This window comes from Xyrauchen texanus, chromosome 19 (genome assembly GCF_025860055.1).
Source record: "Xyrauchen texanus isolate HMW12.3.18 chromosome 19, RBS_HiC_50CHRs, whole genome shotgun sequence".
Taxonomy (NCBI): domain Eukaryota; kingdom Metazoa; phylum Chordata; class Actinopteri; order Cypriniformes; family Catostomidae; genus Xyrauchen; species Xyrauchen texanus.
The window spans coordinates 41414104-41433832 of record NC_068294.1 but is presented as its reverse complement, the minus strand read 5'-3'; the positions used below and the strand labels follow the sequence as shown (position 1 = coordinate 41433832).

General features: G+C 40.4%; 1 protein-coding gene across 3 annotated transcripts; it reads left to right on the top strand.

The window, feature by feature from the left end:
- Positions 1-651: 651 nt before the first annotated feature.
- On the top strand, positions 652-19174 carry LOC127659723 (zinc finger protein 711). 3 transcript variants are annotated; one of them, XM_052149670.1, is made up of 10 exons: positions 652-784; positions 1870-1955; positions 3482-3578; positions 9289-9756; positions 10040-10198; positions 12090-12227; positions 12333-12470; positions 12809-12940; positions 13878-13952; positions 15188-19174. In XM_052149670.1, exons 3-10 carry the CDS (start codon positions 3503-3505, stop codon positions 16363-16365), a joined length of 2364 nt encoding a protein of 787 aa, XP_052005630.1. In that variant the 5' UTR covers positions 652-784; positions 1870-1955; positions 3482-3502; the 3' UTR covers positions 16366-19174. The 3 variants fall into 3 exon arrangements, with proteins under 3 accessions (XP_052005630.1, XP_052005632.1, XP_052005631.1); XM_052149671.1 differs by having other exon boundaries at positions 657-780; XM_052149672.1 differs by lacking the exon at positions 13878-13952.
- The last annotated feature ends 555 nt before the right edge of the window (positions 19175-19729 follow it).

Genomic DNA, 19729 nt, shown 5'->3' with positions numbered 1-19729 from the left:
ATAGTAAAAAAGGACTTGAATTTTAATCTGTTTCTCACCCACACCTATTATATCACTTCGGAAGATACAGATTTAACCACTGGATTGTATAGATTACTTTAATGCTACCTTTATATGCTTTTTGGAGCTTCAAAGTTCTGGTCACCATTCACTTGCATTATATGGACCTACAGAGCTGAGATATTCTTATAAAAATCATCTTTCTGTTTATTAGATGGAAAGTTGTACACATCTAGGGTGGCACGTGGATGAGTAAATTATTAGAAAATTGTCATGTTTTGGTGAATTATTACTTTAACTGAGTGATCGATCTCTAATTCATAACAATAATATGCCAAATGCTTTAGCAACTCAGAAAGCTCGTACGCCACGAGTATAGTGTTGCTCTACGTTTATATTATATTTGAATTGTGTGTGATTTTTACACTTACGGGTAAGTATATTGATTTAAATGAAAATTGCTTCTGAAACTTAAAGCAACTGCATTCTGCAGACATCGCAAGAGTTTGTGTATTATGTGACGTCAAGTGCGCTGCGCGTTTGCTCTTCCCCGTCCCTGTTGTTACTGAGCGTTCTGATTGGCTCGAGCCAAAAATCGAGCGGCCTGATTGGCTGGGGCCTCGAAACGAGCAGCGTGATTGGCTCAGGCCTGGAAAGGAGTGTACAGGGATCCTCAATGTACAGGCCGCAGTAGTGCTACCGTTGGAAAATTAACTATAAAAAAATACGACACATTCAAGGAGATCCGAAACTCGTAAACGTTTGGAAGGCTGTCGCGGAGTAGGTAAAACGTTTTCAATTTGTGCGGCATGCTTATAAAACAGTAGCGCTTGGCCCAGTCGGCCTGCGCGGGCCTTGTGTTATGTTCAAGCGCGAGGAAGCGCCCAACGTGAGCTTTAAAATGACTTTTTAATAATTTCTGCTGGAATATTAAAAGGAATTTTTTTAATGTGTTTTTGCATATTTTTTTAAACGTACTGCGTGAAAGCTATAATAACATTTGTTTTGATTAAATACTCTTAACGTATAGACAGGTATGCTCAATTTTGTATCTTACTATGGCGAAGGAGTACCTCATGAATATTGATAAGGTCGTGCTGACGTTGCGTGCTTACCGCATGGAGTAGTGCTTATTCCTTGCGTGATGAATATTCATGAGTCAAGTCTTCCTCATAGTAGGGGTCGAAAATGCGTCGCAGGGATATTTAATCGCATGTATTTCAGTATTGAACGCTAGTGGCCATCATCATCATCATATCTGTTGTGCTGTAGATATAGTACCAAATAATTTTTCACACTTGAAGACACTTATCACTATTTTAAAGTTAAGACTCCTTAAAATGAATGATACTGGTGAGACATTAAAAAATATTATAATTTTTATTATAAACTTTTTTTATGGCTGAGACATGACATCAATTTGGAAATCTGCCATAACATTATTGCTCATTACATAACATGAATATTAGATTATTCAAACATGAATACTAGTAACATTTTCAACATTGTTGGGGTTATTAATAGAGTATTTTATTAATTCTATATATAAATAAATAAATAATATATATATATATATATATATATATATATATATATTTTTTTTATTATTAAATACAACTATTAAACTGCTTTATAATTTTTTTTTATTTTAAACAATTTACTGTGTTTGAATGACAAACTCTTACACACAAACATACACTTGTGTACATACACACACGGATACATATTGTTTTTCTCAAATCCTTGTATTTTAAGCAATAAAACAAGAACTTGGTTGAAATATGCTTCATAACATATGAAAAAGTAGTTCAAATATGTCTCTAAAATGTTATTTACAAGTATTTATTGCTTTGTCTTTGCTTCTTTTAGACACTTGCCACCCAGATGCCAGATTCACAGATTTGCTTAATATTTGTGACAATTTTTCCTGAAATACACAGTCATCAAATGTGAAGGTTTGTTTATTAGCAATAAATACAAGCTTATTTTTTTAACCACAATGCTACATGGTTGTAAAATTAATTTAGAAGAACTAAACTGTATAAATATAATTATTTGTTTAATGTGTTTTCTGTAAATTGCGTTCTGTGCGATTCATTTAATTAAGAATATTATCGTTTAAAAAAAAAAAAAAAATAAAATAATATATATATATATATATATATATATATATACACACTCACCTAAAGGATTATTAGGAACACCTGTTCAATTTCTCATTAATGCAATTATCTAATCAACCAATCACATGGCAGTTGCTTCAATGCATTTAGGGGTGTGGTCCTGGTCAAGACAATCTCCTGAACTCCAAACTGAATGTCAGAATGGGAAAGAAAGGTGATTTAAGCAATTTTGAGCGTGGCATGGTTGTTGGTGCCAGACGGGCCGGTCTGAGTATTTCACAATCTGCTCAGTTACTGGGATTTTCACACACAACCATTTCCATTAGGGTTTATAAAGAATGGTGTGAAAAGGGAAAAACATCCAGTATGCAGCAGTCCTGTTGGCGAAAATGCCTTGTTGATGCTAGAGGTCAGAGGAGAATGGGCCGACTGATTCAAGCTGATAGAAGAGCAACTTTGCCTGAAATAACCACTCGTTACAACCGAGGTATGCAGCAAAGCATTTGTGAAGCCACAACACGCACAACCTTGAGGCGGATGGACTACAACAGCAGAAGACCCCACCGGGTACCACTCATCTCCACTACAAATAGGAAAAAGAGGCTACAATTTGCAAGAGCTCACCAAAATTGGACAGTTGAAGACTGGAAAAATGTTGCCTGGTCTGATGAGTCTCGATTTCTGTTGAGACATTCAGATGGTCGAGTCAGAATTTGGTGTAAACAGAATGAGAACATGGATCCATCATGCCTTATTACCACTGTGCAGGCTGGTGGTGGTGGTGTAATGGTGTGGGGGATGTTTTCTTGGCACACTTTAGGCCCCTTAGTGCCAATTGGGCATCGTTTAAATGCCACGGCCTACCTGAGCATTGTTTCTGACCATGTCCATCCCTTTATGGCCACCATGTACCCATCCTCTGATGCCTACTTCCAGCAGTATAATGCACCATGTCACAAAGCTCGAATCATTTCAAATTGGTTTCTTGAACATGACAATGAGTTCACTGTACTAAAATGGCCCCCACCGTCACCAGATCTCAACCCAATAGAGCATCTTTGGGATGTGGTGGAACGGGAGCTTCGTGCCCTGGATGTGCATCCCACAAATCTCCATCAACTGCAAGATGCTATCCTATCAATATGGGCCAACATTTCTAAAGAATGCTTTCAGCACCTTGTTGAATCAATGCCACGTAGAATTAAGGCAGTTCTGAAGGCGAAAGGGGGTCAAACACAGTATTAGTATGTGTTCCTAATAATCCTTTAGGTGAGTGTATATATACAATTTTGTATCTATTGTATACAATGTTGTTTATTATTTGTCCTTGTTTACAATTTTCTCCCATGCACGTACAGCATTGTGGAAAATCGCGGATAATGGATCAAGGTGGCGGGATCCTGGAGCTTCACAAGGAGTTGAAAATGGCCCATACAATGATAATGCCAGATTTCGGTAAGACAAGGCCATTAACCCTTTCCCCGCCAAACACGGAATTTTCCGTGTTTTATGAAAAAACGCTTCCCCGCCAAACACGGAATTTTCCGGGTTTCTGTGTTTTAGGTGTTATACGGTAAGGAAGACCCCTGCGCATATTTTGAAAGAGTACGCAACTCTTTGACCAAAGAAACAGACTGCGATCATCTCAAACATGAAGAAATGGAGTATTGAGAAGCTCAAAATATCAGACATAAACATGCCTTTTTATCAGCTTTTTGTCTGAAATGTTGTTTTTTGACAAAACCTACCTCTGTTCAAGTCGCAATAAAAAAAGAACAAATGAAGATAAAATAAAATCGTTTTTTTTGCCTAAAAGCAGAGGCCCAGATCTTTATTTTGATATATAGCATCTTCATATATTCATGGAAGAAAATATTCTGCGGGCCGTTAAAGTTTAGCGAAAATCGTCAAAAACCCTGGCAGTGGCTGGCAACTTTTTTTTAAAAACGCTGGCGGGGAAAGAGTTAAAAATAGTGAAGATAATATTTGGCCTAATATCCAAAGCAATTTGCAATTATATTGCGAAATAAGTGTACGCTTAAAACTTTAAAGTTCCCGGATACATAAGTCGGAATGTGGTATCATTTGAAAGCTTAGAATCTGAACTGTTCATAGAACACCATCAGAATGGAATTTTCCATTTAGGTTACCTAAAATAACAAAATAAGGCCTGAAAACATTCCCGTCGCAGGTGTGAAATTCTGAAGGATCGTACTCTCAACTCCTATTGGCTGAAACACACGACAGAATGCGTCCCTCAACCATGATGTCATCGAGAGTAAAAAACCCCGGAGATTCCTCCTAAGCCTTGCTTCCAGCGACAGTATTTTCCACATTTATTTGCAGCCCTGCTTCTCCTAGGTGTAGCCTCGCAGCCCAAGGAAGTAACTTGCATACCTGAATTTTGGCCATAGAATCTAGACCTCGCTGGACAAGCTGAGGTTCTCCATGTTCCACCGATCACGCTAACATGCTAAAAATAAAGAAGATTTCTCTTCCTTCTTCAACCGAGTCAACTTCGCTGATTTTTCCGCCAACCCGCCAAGAATCAGCCGCTGTATTGGCCACCGACAGAGTGAGGAAACAGCCTCTCATCATCACCTGAACTTCGAGGAACCGAGTCGGAGTCAAGCGACACATTCTACCCGCATCCTTACGCGACTCAAGTAAGAGGTTAATGTCTGGGCAGAGATTGATTATTATAATGTGTTATTTATGTATATCAAGGTTATTGCTTGTACAGTTTATGGACCGGCGAGTCCTCTCATTATTGGTAATAATACTCAAGGTATTACTGTAACTTATTGTTTCCACGAATGAGATTTTCTCTGTTTTCGTCCAACCACATTGGGCTTTTTGTGCATTTCCGCCATCGCGGGTGAGATGGCACACTAAAAACCCCTCACAAACATACCTGCACAAACATTTGGCTAACAGATAGCTTGGTGATGGAGCCCAGATTTGTCCCTAAGTTAATGTACCAGTGGAGAAACATGTTAAATGGGCAGACGCCATTAACCAGTCTCTCCACCCACATTCGCGGCCACATTCTATGGCACTCACCACGAGAGCCACACCCGCCATTTTGTGCACTCCTCCTCTCCTTACACACACGCACAAACACCCATTCGTGCGCGCACACACACACACACACACACACACACCTCTACCCTCCTCTCATGTATTATAGGCTTATCTGTTACCATATCTATCATGTTACTGTTTAGTTTGTAGTTGGAGGTCGGAATTTTATCAGCTGAATTGTATTGATTATGAATTGATATTACTGCATCAATAAAATTTGTTATACTTTAAAGAGAAGTGTTTTAGTATTGTCCTGCATGCACCTGTGCCAAGGGCTGGCAGGGGTGTCAGTGCTCCGATACAAGCCTTCATTGTTCCCCTTTTGAATGTCAATGGTCTCCGGACGTCGACTTTCCTAAGAGATATAGTCTCCTATATGGAGACTGCTATACTGTCTGGTTATTAGTCCCTGATTCCAGGGTGGTGCCCTGGCAATATTATTTCTTATTAATATTCTATTAAATTTGATAATTGATAGTTATCGTTGATGATTGTTGATTTGAAGGATTAATAAGCTAATGTTGATTCTATTCATTGTTCTATTGATTTTTATACTTATCTTTGATATCCCAACATTAATGGTGCCCCGTGTGAGGTGTCCTACATGCCAGTTTTGTCACAGTTTGTATGCGTAAGATTCTAAAGTAATAACTTGAATCATTAGTTCAGTGTTTTGTTCTGTTTGATGATTGACTTCTCTCACGACCTGCCAAGCATAAGCCAGAGTGGTGTGAAAGTGCTTTTAGAGTGGATTAGGGGTTGGTAAGTTTATGATAGACTGCTCCAATCTTGCTGTTGTTGTTATTTAACTCCTAACGCTTTCGCCTAGATGTTACAGAGAGGTGTCAGGTCACCTAATTAACGTCCAGCAAGGAGAGGTTGCATTGAAATTCGCACATTGCATAACTGTAACCCGACCACCGGTCGAAGCCTCTCACCTATGCGTCCGTGTCAGCATTATAGCGACTGTAAAAACACAAGCTATCAGAGCCATTGTGTCGCGAGCATTTTTACTGACCCGGTAAATTGAGTCGCCAATCGCCCAATGTGGCTGAAGCTCCTCAGAGGTCAGACGACCCAGTACTGCAAGGTGGCGCTATCCTCCATCTCTCAGTAGAGGAGAGAGATAACCTGAATGGTTACAATGTTAGTTGGTGTGACGAAGAATTGCAGGAACTAGCTGATTATTTCAATAACCCGGTCAGGAAGCCAGAGCGCACAATCCCTCATGTGCCAAATTTTCCTTCATCATCGTAGAACCCAACTGTTAACTGCAGAGCACCAGGCCCAGCTCACCCAGCTGCAGAACAGCTACCAAGTGGTGCAGAGAGAAAATCTTAGGTGCACACAAGCTGAGAGAGTCTGGGCACAGAAAGATAATGCCCGGATGCAGGACGTAAATGAAATGCCCAGCTAAGAGCAGAGTCAGATCAGGTAAGTGCAGCTGCTGACCTTGCCACCCAGGAAACGCACAGCACCACATTTGACATCGAAGATGGCCCCCTCCTTAGCACCACCAGTAGAAATGTGGCCCTAGGAAACCCAGGGACACACACTAGGAGCCGATGTGCACACTATGTGCCCCTAGTGGTACAGTTTCTGACTTCATCCTCCTAAATGCCTTTCAAGCTCCTCCAGCGGCCCTCTGATTGGATGCATGTGCCCCTCCTTCCGGTTGCCCCCCTTAGTCCGTTTTCAGTCATGCCACCTTGTGTTTTGAACAGACTAATTCAACACCACAAAGGGAGGAAATTACTTCCATGACCAGAGTGGTGTAAGCGGCTCGAGGGCCCCATTCGCCAGGGAGCTGTACGCAACATGGGGCCCACCCCCACTCGTCGACAGGACTCCATCCCCACCACAAAGGGGAAGAAGTTGTCCTCGTCGCTATAGGGATCTGAGTGACTATGGTGCTTCGAATGACTCGGACGACATGCGATCATACCGACACAAAGGTTACCGACTGGTCCTCAAGACTGCTATTCCGCTCTGTGTAAAGCCCTACGAGAGCAGTATTCGCTGTATATCGATGAAGCCTCCGCTACAATAGGCGCTTTTGCCATCGTGCAATCTTACCATGCAGGAAATCAGAAGGTATGCACAACTGGCATGCGAGATGCGTGTGCACCCTGCTCGAGGGCATGAAGGGATGGGGCAGTGTTGGCTCAGTGGTTAAGGCTCAGGGTTACTGACCAGAAGGTTGGGGGTTCAAGCCCCAGCACCACCAAGATGCCACTGTTGGGCCCTTGAGCAAGGCCCTTAACTCCAGGTTGCTCCGGGGGGATTGTTCCCGTAATAAGTGCACTGTAAGTCGCTTTGGATAAAAGCGTCTGCCAAATGTATAAATGTAAATGCAAATGCGAACGCCAGAGTCCTGGGGATCCAAGCATCAGAGAACGCCAAGCTAGTGCTTGAAGGCAACAAGATGCCTCGCGTTAAGGTGGAACGTTAGAACAGGACCCCAGGGTTGGTAACAGAACCATGGTGGTGGTGACCAGTCATACACCCAGGATCACACCAGGCCAAAATGAAAGCTATGGCTCAAATGGAAACCCAAACAAGAAGTTGAGTGGAAAGACACGGTTTCAAACCCCCCCAGAGGACAAGGTTTGAGGCAGGAAATGGAGGGTGTAATCAGGAGAATTCCTGACGGAGGCAGTAACGCAGCTTGACGTGCTCCGTCATTAACAAGGGCTGCCAAACTCCACAAAGGAACATGGCGCTGACCCCGCGACAGCATGACTAGACTATGTATTTTATGTACCCCCTCCCGTTAATGCCAAAGTTTACTTTGTAGGTTGAGAAAGGAGAACGGTGGAAGACAAGTTGCTTCCCAAAACAGTCACTCCTAACACATCATACCCTCCTTTTCTGACGACCTTTGGTGTATGTTCAACACCCGATGCATATACACATCAGTAGTAGTGGGGGGTGTATCAGCTCTCACACTCTACTCAACACTGGTTCAGAAATAAGTCTGATAGGTTCCAACAGCTTCACAGAGATGGCTAGATCAAAGCTCTCCCTTGGCAAACCAACGTAAGCATCACAAGCTACTCGCAAGATAGGTTGTCTATCACAAAGCGGGCAAGGATCGAAATAACTTTTCAAGGGATGATGCTGGTACACCCCATTTACATATGTCCCATTAATACGGAACCACTTTTAATTGGCCAGGACCTACTGTCGTGGACACAAGCAGGCTCAGGTTGACACACCGAGGCCACTTGGTCCAGAAAACAGTTCGCCAGCTTCAGATGGACAAGTTGCCATCATCCAGGAGTCCAGAGGACCCCTACCAATGATCTTGCCTCCTTTGACCCTGGTTGCGAGCCCACAGCCACCGCAGGTTGATAGTCAAAACTCATTTCATGACCACAAGTCTTTACTTTGTTCAATGAAGAACTCAAACTTAACCCTGTACAGACCCCACATAGTGGGAGGCGTGCACATAAACAGTATAGCGACACCAGAAGCGCTTGTAGACCACTATGAGCCAGGGCCTATACGACGACTTGTGTCGACACAGTCCTCCGAAAGCCCCAACATATATCAAATGAAAGCTCTCATTCTTTGGAATGTGGCTATACAGTTTATTTTGTTGACCTAATATCACAATTCGAAAGATTTTCAAAAGAATGGCAAAGTGAAATATGATATTTGTAAATTATCAAATACATCTCTTTAATGCGCTGTTCACTGCTAAAAACGTTATATAGGCAGTTTTCTAAACAATGAGCCATTTTTAAGCTTGTCTGAGCTTGCTTGTGTAAATAATCCAATGTTTATATCTTAGATGTCCAGAACAAAGTATGCAGTCCAGCAGGACAAGCATGCTAAACATATCATAAGATAAATATGTTATCGACCTTTGGTCATAAAATGTTATACATCATCGCAAAGTATCTCGGCTTTCTGATGATTTACAATTTATTTATAAGTATACATACCAGCCATTGACCACCCTAGTCTCTACATAACAGTCTTTAATAAAAAAAAAAACATTTTGACTAACCATTCAATCTTGTGTTCATATTCAGATATTTGTTAAGATGTGTGTTTTTTTTTTTTTTTTTTAAAGTTGCAGGGATGGGAGGCATGGCCCATATTGATGGAGAGCACATTGTGGTGTCAGTGCCAGAGGCTGTGTTGGTCTCAGATGTGGTGATGGATGAAGGGATTATGTTGGAGACCAGTCTGGAGGCTGAGGTGGTGGAAGGGCCTGACATCTGCCAAGAAGACGTCATCACTACTGAGGGAGTGATCATGTCTGAGTCTATCCTAGAAGCAGAGGTGGCCATCGAGGAAGCTCTGGACGACACATCTGAACTGATCGAAGAAACTGTGCCTGATCAGGTGTTTGTGGCTGACCTCATGTCACCTCATGAGGAGAACACGCTGGACCATGAACTGGTGTCTGCAGGAGTCATGGTGACAGACACGGAGACGGTCATCCAATCACATGACGCAATGCCTTCTGATGTCACTGTTAAGGGTGATGATGACGAGGATGCGAAGAGCACCTCAGAAGACTACCTCATGATTTCCTGTGAGTACACATCAACATGATGGGTATAGTAAGATTGGGAATAGAGAACCAGTTCCTTTTTCTAAAAAATAAATAAAAAACAAAATCGATTGATGCTAGCATTTTTCCACCAATGCAGACAAAATACTGTACAACAGGGTTCGTACAGTCATGTAAAATCTAGATAGATTTACTGGTCTTGAAAAGTAAAGTAAATTACAAAATCACTGAAAGGTCATGGAAATTTCTATAGTGAATCTGTTTTCTAGAAATTTCTCTCCAAATCTCTATGAAATAATTTTAGTGGATGAGGTTGGGGAGAAGCTAGACATTGGAGACACGCCCTTAAAAATCAGCACAGATGTGAGTCAGGATGACGATGGGTCGAAGGAGGATGAGTTCAGCTCGGAGGTCATTAAAGTTTACATCTTTAAAGCAGATGGAGATGAAGATGTGGAAATAGGTGAGGGACACATTTCAAATCTTTGCCATATGTCAAGCAATACATCAGACATTATCATTGAAACATGCAAGTATAGATTGCTCTGTGACAGCTATGATGAATATTGCTAAGGCAAGCATCAATATAACTATTGTTTATACAAAGTTTGAACAAACTCATATTAAAACAGAAGAATTAAAAAAGAAAATAATTTAGACTTTGTGGTTTGCATATTTGACATGACAGTAATCAACTCCCTACAACCATATGCACACTATTAACCACACAGAACACCAATGCAACTGCATAGCAACCCTAGCCCTAGCAACCTTCCACAAAACCCTAGCAGTCGCATAGCAACATGCTTAAAAGCACTTGGAACACCCTGGCAACCTCCTACAAAACCCTCTCAATCACATAGTAACACCCAGGCAACCACCCTCAACCCCCAAGAAACCGCATAGCCACATACGGTAAACTACTCGGGACATCTTAACAATCTCATAGCAATGCCCTGGCAACATCCCACAACACATTAGCAATCGCATAGCAGCATGCTATAAGCCACTCGGAACATATTTGCAACTGCATAGCAATGCCCTGGCAACCTCCCACAACACCCTAGCAGTCAAATAGCAAGTAACATGCTAAAAACCACTCAGAACACATTGGCAACTGCATAGCAACGCCCTGGCAACCACCCACCTAACCCCCTAGCAATTGCATAGCAACATGATAAAACCACTCGGAACACATTGGCAACTGCATAGCAACACCCTTGCAACCTCCCACAAAACCCTAGCAATCACATAGCAATGCCTGGTCAACTACCCTCAACATCCAAGCAACCACATAGCTGCACACCGTAAACTACTCAGGACATCTTAATCTCATAGCAATGCCCTGGCAACTACCCACAAGACCCTAGCAATCGCATAGAAAGTAACATGCTAAAAACCACTCGGAACACATTGGCAACTGCTTAGCATCACGCTTTAAATTGTTTGGGACATCTTAACAGTCTCATAGCAATGCCCTGGCATCCACCCACAACACCCTAGCAAACGCATAGCAAGTAACACGCTAGAAAACACTCAGAACACATTGGCAACTGTATAGCAACACCCTGGCAACCTCCCACAACACCATAACAATCACATAGCAACACCCTGGCAACCAACCACAACACCCTAGCAAACGCATAGCAAGTAACATGCTAAAAACCACTCAGAACACATTGGCAACTGCATAGCAATGCCCTGGCAACCTCCCACAAAACTCTTGCAATCGCATAATAATGCCCTGTGAACTACCCTCAACACCCAAGCAACTGCATAGCAACACACTAGAAATGGCTCTGGACATCTTAACAATCTCATAGCAACCACTAAGAGATGCCTTTGCTACTGCACATCAATGCCGATCACCGACATCATCTTGGCAAACATATAGCAACGCCCTAGCAACACCTTAGCAACCACATAGCAACATTCTTAAAAACCACTCAGGGCACCATGGCATCCATATGGCAGTGACCTAGCAATGTGGAAACAACCATCCATTAGGGTACATTTATTCAATAATGAGATGTTCTATTGAGCTTGATTTTAATTATATTTCTGAAGCCACATGGTTTACATAATTTTATTAGTGTTGCATGTTAAAGGCACAACAATGCGTCTCTTTTTTGTGCTTTTTACAATCTCTTGAGTCACACATTGTTTAATTCAGTACTACATTAATACAAATATTTGCATATATATAATTTTGTTTTGTTTTTATCAGAAATGCACAAACTCACACTTATCAATCTACTCAACTTTGTAGTGGTTTATCAGTTTGAGAAATGTGTAAATTTTGTATCTTTTTTTTTTTTTATCTGATTCATAAATGTATTTGGATGGTGGTATAGGCAGCACAGAGGTTGTAGCAGAGACTGATTTTCCCAACGGGCATGCCGTGCTGGAAACATCGGGCACAGGCAGACTACCCAGAGAGAAGCTGCTCTACATGGCTGTGAAGGATGCCAGCCAGGTCGAAGAGGACATCAGTGAGTTTTTGTGTTTCTTTGTTTGAGAAGAGTGACAGTGTGTAATCTCTTTATGTCTGCAGCAAACCCAAAGACGTGTGTGTTATGTCTTTCTCTTGAGTGTAGACTGTTCAGAGATGACAGATCAGGTGTACATGGAGGTGATTGTTGGGGAGGAAGAGGCTTCTGCCATCCAGGAAGCTCAACTGGAGGACTCGCCAGTGAACAAGACCTTCGTCCCGGCGGCCTGGGCAGCTGCCATTGGTCTGTCACTTTTTGTATTTTTTTATTAAAGTTGCATGGCTTTCAGGCACAGTTAAAAGACATTTTAAAGGGATAGTTCACCCAAAAAGGAAAGTTCTACCATCATTTACTCTTATAAATTGATTTGACATTCCTTGGCACACAAAAGATGTTTTGCAGATGTTCAACATCCTACTAAATATATTTTAGGTTGTGCTCCATGCAAGAAAGCCAGCCATACAGGTTTGTAAATGATGACAGAATTAAAAAAATTTTGGTGAAGTATTTGGTCAACTATTCCAATTTATATGGTATAAATGGCCCATCCAAACACCTCACCAGTCTTGCTTTTCCTACAGGTAGCAGTCTAGAGAGTAAGAACTGTGCCGCCACTCCCTATCTGCAGATCACTGACAGCATCAGTTCCAGCCGATCTCTCAAGCAGAAGATCAAGAAGAAGAGGAGGGGAGAGTCACGCCAGTGCCAGACAGGTAGAGCTGCACGATTTGGACAAAACGTCATATTGCTATTATTGCAAAATACTGTGATTAGTGAAATGTTAAACAAAAAACGACTCAAAAAATATATTAGCCCGTTTTTGTTTTTTAAGATTTACGCATTTCAATTTCATAAAATTCCATCATATTGAATTGTGTAATTGTTAACTAAATTGAATTCATACAACTTAAAATATTTAGTTTATTTAGTTTTTTATTGCATTCAATTTTAAAGAATTTCTTTATTAATTTCAAAAAAATCCTATTTTCAATCCTTTTCAAAAAAGGAAAGAGAGAAAAGAGAGAGAGGAAAGACAAAGGAAAGGGTGTCAATCTGTAACCCAGTTTTTCACCAAGAAAGGTGGGTAGCCTTTAGTCTGTGAGTGGCATTAACCTGTTGTCCATAGAGACAGAGCGTATTTAGGCCACGGAACAATCCAACCGTCTCCATTGACTTTGCATTGCGAGAGACTGCCTCCTTGTCATTTATGACTTATAACAAAAAAACAAAACAATGTCTAAAAGCTGCTGTGTGACAAGGTATACAGCAAACAAGCTAAATAACCCAGAAATAATTTTTTAAGCTGTCGACACCAAAAAACGGTTTGTTTCAGGACATAAAAGGAGACTCCTACCCGAACTACTCTGAGAACTACGCACACTGGAACGCGACATGATACAACATTCATAATTTTAACCATGTCGTTTGCTTATTTCACCACCCTATGTGAACCTGAGAGGAGGAGATATATTCAATTTACCCATTCTGCCTTCTGATGCTTCACTTCTTATTGCCTGTATCTACTTTTGTCTCCTTAAAGGCTTAGTTAGCTAGCTGCAGGTGTTAGCCTACATTTCATCAACATTTAATCAGTGCAGGGAAACTTTTAGCAAGATATTCATATTAAATCATTGTCCATGCCCCTTTTAGCAGACTTAACAACAGATGAGTCAGCAGCACCCCAGTCTCCCCATAACTGCACCCCTCCCTGTCCCTGTGAAGAAGGTGAGCAACATCGTGTAAATGACTTAGCATCATTCCAGGGAGTCTGTGTGGGGTTCTCTGTCTCTCTTGCTCTTTTTACCATAACAAAAAAGAAAATGAAATATTTATTAATGACAGAAATCAAACACAAATTATTTTCTCACATAATGACCATTATGACATAAATAAAAAAAACAACCTCCTGTCTGTACTGGATGCAGTTAGAAACAATGAGTAGCTTACCTCAACCTGCATGTAAGTTACAGACAATATTAAAATAATCCAGTTTGATGCGTAAATTTAGACTGAATTTTGGCCGTTAAATGACATCTATAGATACAGACTTTATTATTCCCATCATGAAGGGCAGTTTATTTGAGAAGCTTGCACGCCGCACACACACACACACACACACACACGCACAAAAATCTATCATATCTAATGTATGTAATCAAGTGGTGGTAATACAGAACTATAGGTAATTTGGGTCAATGTCAGAAGGGGCTCAATTAGATTTTTTTGTCATGGGGCCCAAAATTCCTGGCGGCACCCCTGGTGTTGGGGCTTGAACCCCTGACCTTCTAGTCAGTATCCGAGAGCCTTAACCGCTAAGCCACCACTGCCCTAAAGTGTCATAAATATATTTTCTGATTATTTGTTTTGCATGTTCTTCCTTCTGGATGACATATTTTGTTCTGGACATCTAAGAAATAATTCTGGATTATTCAGGCAAGCAAGCTCACAGACAAATAAACAATGGCTCATTTTTTAGAGAACTTCCTAAGGTAAAAGCAAATATAATGATTTTAGCTATTTGAGACTTACAGCAGAAGTTACTGGAGCATAAGAGAGACATTTGTATTTGATGACTTCACTTTGTGATTCTTTTAAAAATCTTTCAAACCGCGGTATTAGGGCTGCTAAATGAACTATACAGTCACATCCCTAAGAGTGAGAGCTTTCATATGATGTATAATTTGTCCATTTATGCGCTATGTGAAGGACTTTTATTTTTATATAAATATAAATGTTTTTGAATGTTTTGAGGCCTTGTTTTGTTATTTTAAATGAGATTATGGGTTCTTCAATTTCAGGTCTAGCAATAAGTGCCTGCATCCACAGTGAGAAACATGTTGCAATTTATCCTTAACTATTTAACAGTTATTTCTTGCCCTGGTGTAAATGGTACCTGATTTAAACATGGCCTTAATTGGAGGGAAAAATGTATTTCATGATATTATTTTACTTTGTTTTAGCTGTAATCATCGGTCCTGATGGGCAGCCCCTGACTGTCTACCCCTGTCACATCTGCGGCAAGAAGTTCAAGTCACGGAGTTTCCTGAAACGCCACATGAAAAACCACCCCGATCACATGTTAAAGAAAAAGTACCAGTGCACCGACTGCGACTTCACCACCAACAAGAAGGTGAGTTTTCACAACCACCTGGAAAGCCACAAGCTCATCATCAAGAACGAGAAGATCCCGGAGTACACAGAGTATACTCGCCACTACCACGAGGCCAGCCCTCTCAGCTCCAACAAACTCATCTTGCGCGACAAGGAGCCCAAGCTGCACAAGTGTAAGTATTGCGAGTACGAGACCGCTGAACAGGGTCTCCTGAGTCGCCACCTGTTGGCTGTGCACAGCAAGAATTTTGCGCACGTGTGCGTGGAGTGTGCCAAGGGTTTTCGCCACCCCTCGGAGCTCAAGAAGCACATGAGGACCCACACGGGCGAGAAGCCCTACAATTGTCAGCACTGCGATTTCCGCTGTGCCGATCAGTCCAACTTAAAGACTCATATAAAAAGCAAACATGGGACCGACCTGCCCTTTAAGTGCGGACACTGCCCGCAGGCGTTTGCCGACGATAAGGAACTCCAAAGGCACACAGAGATCTTTCAGGGTCACAAGACCCACCAGTGTCCGCACTGCGAACACAAGAGCACCAATTCCAGTGACTTGAAGCGGCACGTCATTTCGGTGCACACAAAGGATTTCCCGCACAAGTGCGACGTGTGCGAGAAGGGCTTCCACAGGCCCTCTGAACTGAAAAAACATGCTGAAACGCACAAGGGAACTAAAGTACACCAGTGCCGGCACTGCGATTTTAAAATATCGGACCCCTTCACGCTTAGCCGCCACATTCTGTCTGTTCACACCAAGGACTTGCCGTTTAAATGCAAGCGTTGCATGCGCGGCTTTAGGCAACAGAACGAACTTAAAAAGCACATGAAGACACACAGCGGTCGCAAGGTATATCAATGCCAATATTGCGAGTACAACACTACGGACGCTTCAGGTTTCAAACGGCATGTCATATCCATCCACACTAAAGACTATCCGCACAGGTGTGACTATTGCAAGAAGGGTTTCAGGCGACCGTCGGAAAAGAACCAACATATCTTGCGACATCACAAAGAAACCTTAATGTAATGCTCTTTCACTCCAAAACAAGAGCCTATGTTATACTCAACATCTACACTTGTCGTTTAGATGGCTAAACTGTCTTGTTATTTAAGGTTTTGGTTATATGTAAAGAAGCGTAACTTAAACTGAGATGGGAATGAGTGGTTAATCGTATGGTATTGGTAAAAACCGCTTACAGTCTCTGCAAAGGAAATCACTCGTTCAGGGTTTCAAATGTCTATATTTTTATACCCACTTTGCTTAAATGCTGCAAGCAAATCGTGTCCTCTAATACTGAAGGAATAGTTCACCTAAAATATTTAATTCTGTCATTTACTCATTTGTTGTTCCAAACCCGAATGGCGTTGTTTTTTCCCTGGAACACTTTTTTTTCTTCTTTTTTTTTTTTTGCATATTTTTTCTGTACATTGAAAGTGAATGGTGACTAAGGCTAACATTCTGCTTAACGTTTAATTTTGCATTCCATGGAAGACCACAAGCAGCTTTGGAGCAACTTGAGTAAATGACTCAATTGTCATTTTTTGGGTGAACTGCCCCTTTTTAAGACTGGTAAGAGCATCATCATCATTGGGGAAAGATGCTCAGTCAAACATCAGTTTGGTGTAGACTCCTCATTAAATGTATTTTACCAACTAGTATGTCCAGGTTTTACTGTACCGTTACCGTTTTACAGCCAGTCATGTTAATTTAAGCAACTTAAATATGCGATTCAAACTAGTGCATTTTACCACATTTACATAGCATTCTCTGAATTCCTGGTATCTTGAGTGCTCATTCTAGCTCGTCAGATGAACCTAGTATGTTTGATACGAATCAAAGTTTTGTTGTTAACTTTGTGAATACCACTATGTATTGCAAAATCAAACAATAACACATGGCAAACATGCACATACTGCCAATATATTTCAGATCTCTCTAGTCATGCCTTAAATGCAATGTATTTTCTTGCACTGAATTAAGTAAATATGAGACGATTGTGAATAATTTTTTAACAAGTTTCAATAATGCTACGATAGATGTATACTGTACATTAACAAATGCAAATCAGTCATAGTACCTGTTTTGCTTTTATAATGTCACTTCTGCGTTATTTATTTATTAGCAGGTGGGCAGACATGCGCACAGCAATCCTTAACCAGAACCCCCCCCCCCCTACAAGTATTTGTGAATAAAAGACCTCAGCGATTTAAAAGAGGCATGCCTTGATATCTAGCACTATCAATTGCCATAGCTATTGATGTCTAATACTACTGTAGTTAACAACAGTACCCAAAACTAAATTGCAACAAATCGTACATGGATTTGATTGATGTTAAGAGCTACGATGGACTGTAATATCTAACTGTTCTTATTGTCTGACATCCCGATGTAATAGTCACTCTAATGTTGTCATTTGTAAAAACGTTCATTAAAAGCACTGTCTCAAGACGATAAAAGGTTGTCATGTTTTAAGACATTACTTTAAAATGTTACGCTTCTGGTAGCGACGAAATACCACTTTTCTGTCTTCTGGATAAAAAGAAATTGTTAAATTTAGGCGTAAATGGATTACATAAGTTGCTTTTGCTATATACACATTTTGATTCGCAATTAAATCGGCTGTATTAAATTAGAGGCAATAACCTTAGACTGTGTAGATGCCATGATTGATGCAAATAAAAAAGTGAGACTGCGAGGGATATATGTACTCGTATATATGTCGGGATGTACAAAAATTTCTAAAAAAATTCCAGTGGACAGAAAATTGTAAAACCATGTGTTTTTTAAAATTATACGTGAACTAAGACCTTAAAGGTACAGTTCATCCAAAGTGCTAATTTTGTCATCGTTTACTCACTGTTGTTGTTTCATACCTGTATTATTTTCTACAGTGCAACAGAAAAGGCGATGTTAGGTCGATTTTTGTCTTAAGTCACCATTCACTTTTATTGCCATACAATGAAAGTGAATGGCGACTGAGGCTGTAAATCCCTAATAATCTGCCTAACAACTTCTTGTGTTCAATGGAAGATAGAAAGTCATTCAGGTTTGAAACAACATAAAATGATTAGAAACTTTCATTTTCAAATTAATTATAGTGTGTGCCCTGACTAAGGTACATAAAACAAAATGTGTTCAATTGATCAAGTACTCACACTGGCAAAGATTTTCGATCACTAGGCACCTTATTTATCAATGCATTTACATGATGTTTGTGGCTTTTTGAATGAACCCAAGCATTGTTCGAAACACATCTGCAAGCTATTGTTTGGTTTGCACCAGTGGCAATATGTATGCGATCTAGATGTTGCTGTGCAGTTGTGATTGGAAACCACATTTTTTCATGTGAAATTAAATGCATGCACTTCAAGTATTTTCTTTTTTGGTGTTGGTGACAGATGGACTACTGGTGAGGAGGAATCCAAATAAATATGTCTTTCAAAAACCATTTTTTGCACTCAGGTATTTCCTTGACGTTTATCAAATAGCACTTTTCAAATGTAAGATTATTAAGTCGGTCTTAATGAATAAACAAACAAAGAATTCACTCATATGTATTGCATAATGTTATTACAGTAAATAATTGAATTTTTATTTTGTTTCTTTTTTCACACTCTGACTGTGCGCTTTTAGTTCAAAATCCACATGAAAACCAAAAAGCGTTGAAGCCAATATTTTATTTTTTTATTGTTGGCATAGTTACTGTAGTTTTGCCTTTTGTAGATCATTATGAATGGCAGAACTACACCCCATGAATACTTTTTTTTTTTTACATTTGCACAAAATAAACTTAATTTCCATTAAAAGTTAGTGCTTGTGTGTGTGTGTGTGTGTGTGTGTGTGTGTGTGTGTGTGTGTGTGTATATATATATATATATATACACACACCTGTGTGTATATATGCACTACCAGCCAAAAGTTTGGAATAATGGACAGATTTTGCTGTTTTGGAAGGAAATTGGTACTTTAATTCACCAAAGTGGCGTTCAACTGATCACAAAGTATAGTCCGGACATAAAAACAGCACCATCACTATTTGAAAAAAAGTCATTTTTGATCAAATCTAGACAGCAGCATCACTCCAACACCGTATCCTTGAGTATTCATGCTAAATTGCTAATTTGGTTCTAGAAAATCACTTGCCATTATATCAAACACAGTTGAAAGTTATTTGGTTCATTAAATGAAGCTGAACATTGTTTGTGTTTGTTTTTGAGTTGCCACAGTGTGCAATAGACTGGCATGTCTTAAGATCAATATTAGGTCAAAAATGGCAAAAAAGAAACAACTTTCTCTAGAAACTCATCTGTCAATCATGAAGGCTATACAATGTTAGAAACTGCTAAAAAACTGAAGATTTCATCCAAAGCTGTAACTACGTGTCTTCAAA

Coding starts and splice junctions, on each gene's coding strand:
- LOC127659723 (XM_052149670.1), top strand. CDS start 3,503: ATGGATCAAGGTGGCGGGATCCTGGAGCTTCACAAGGAGTTGAAAATG. Junction 9,757..10,039: donor AGACTACCTCATGATTTCCT/GTGAGTACACAT, acceptor AAATAATTTTAG/TGGATGAGGTTGGGGAGAAG. Junction 12,471..12,808: donor GGCCTGGGCAGCTGCCATTG/GTCTGTCACTTT, acceptor CTTTTCCTACAG/GTAGCAGTCTAGAGAGTAAG.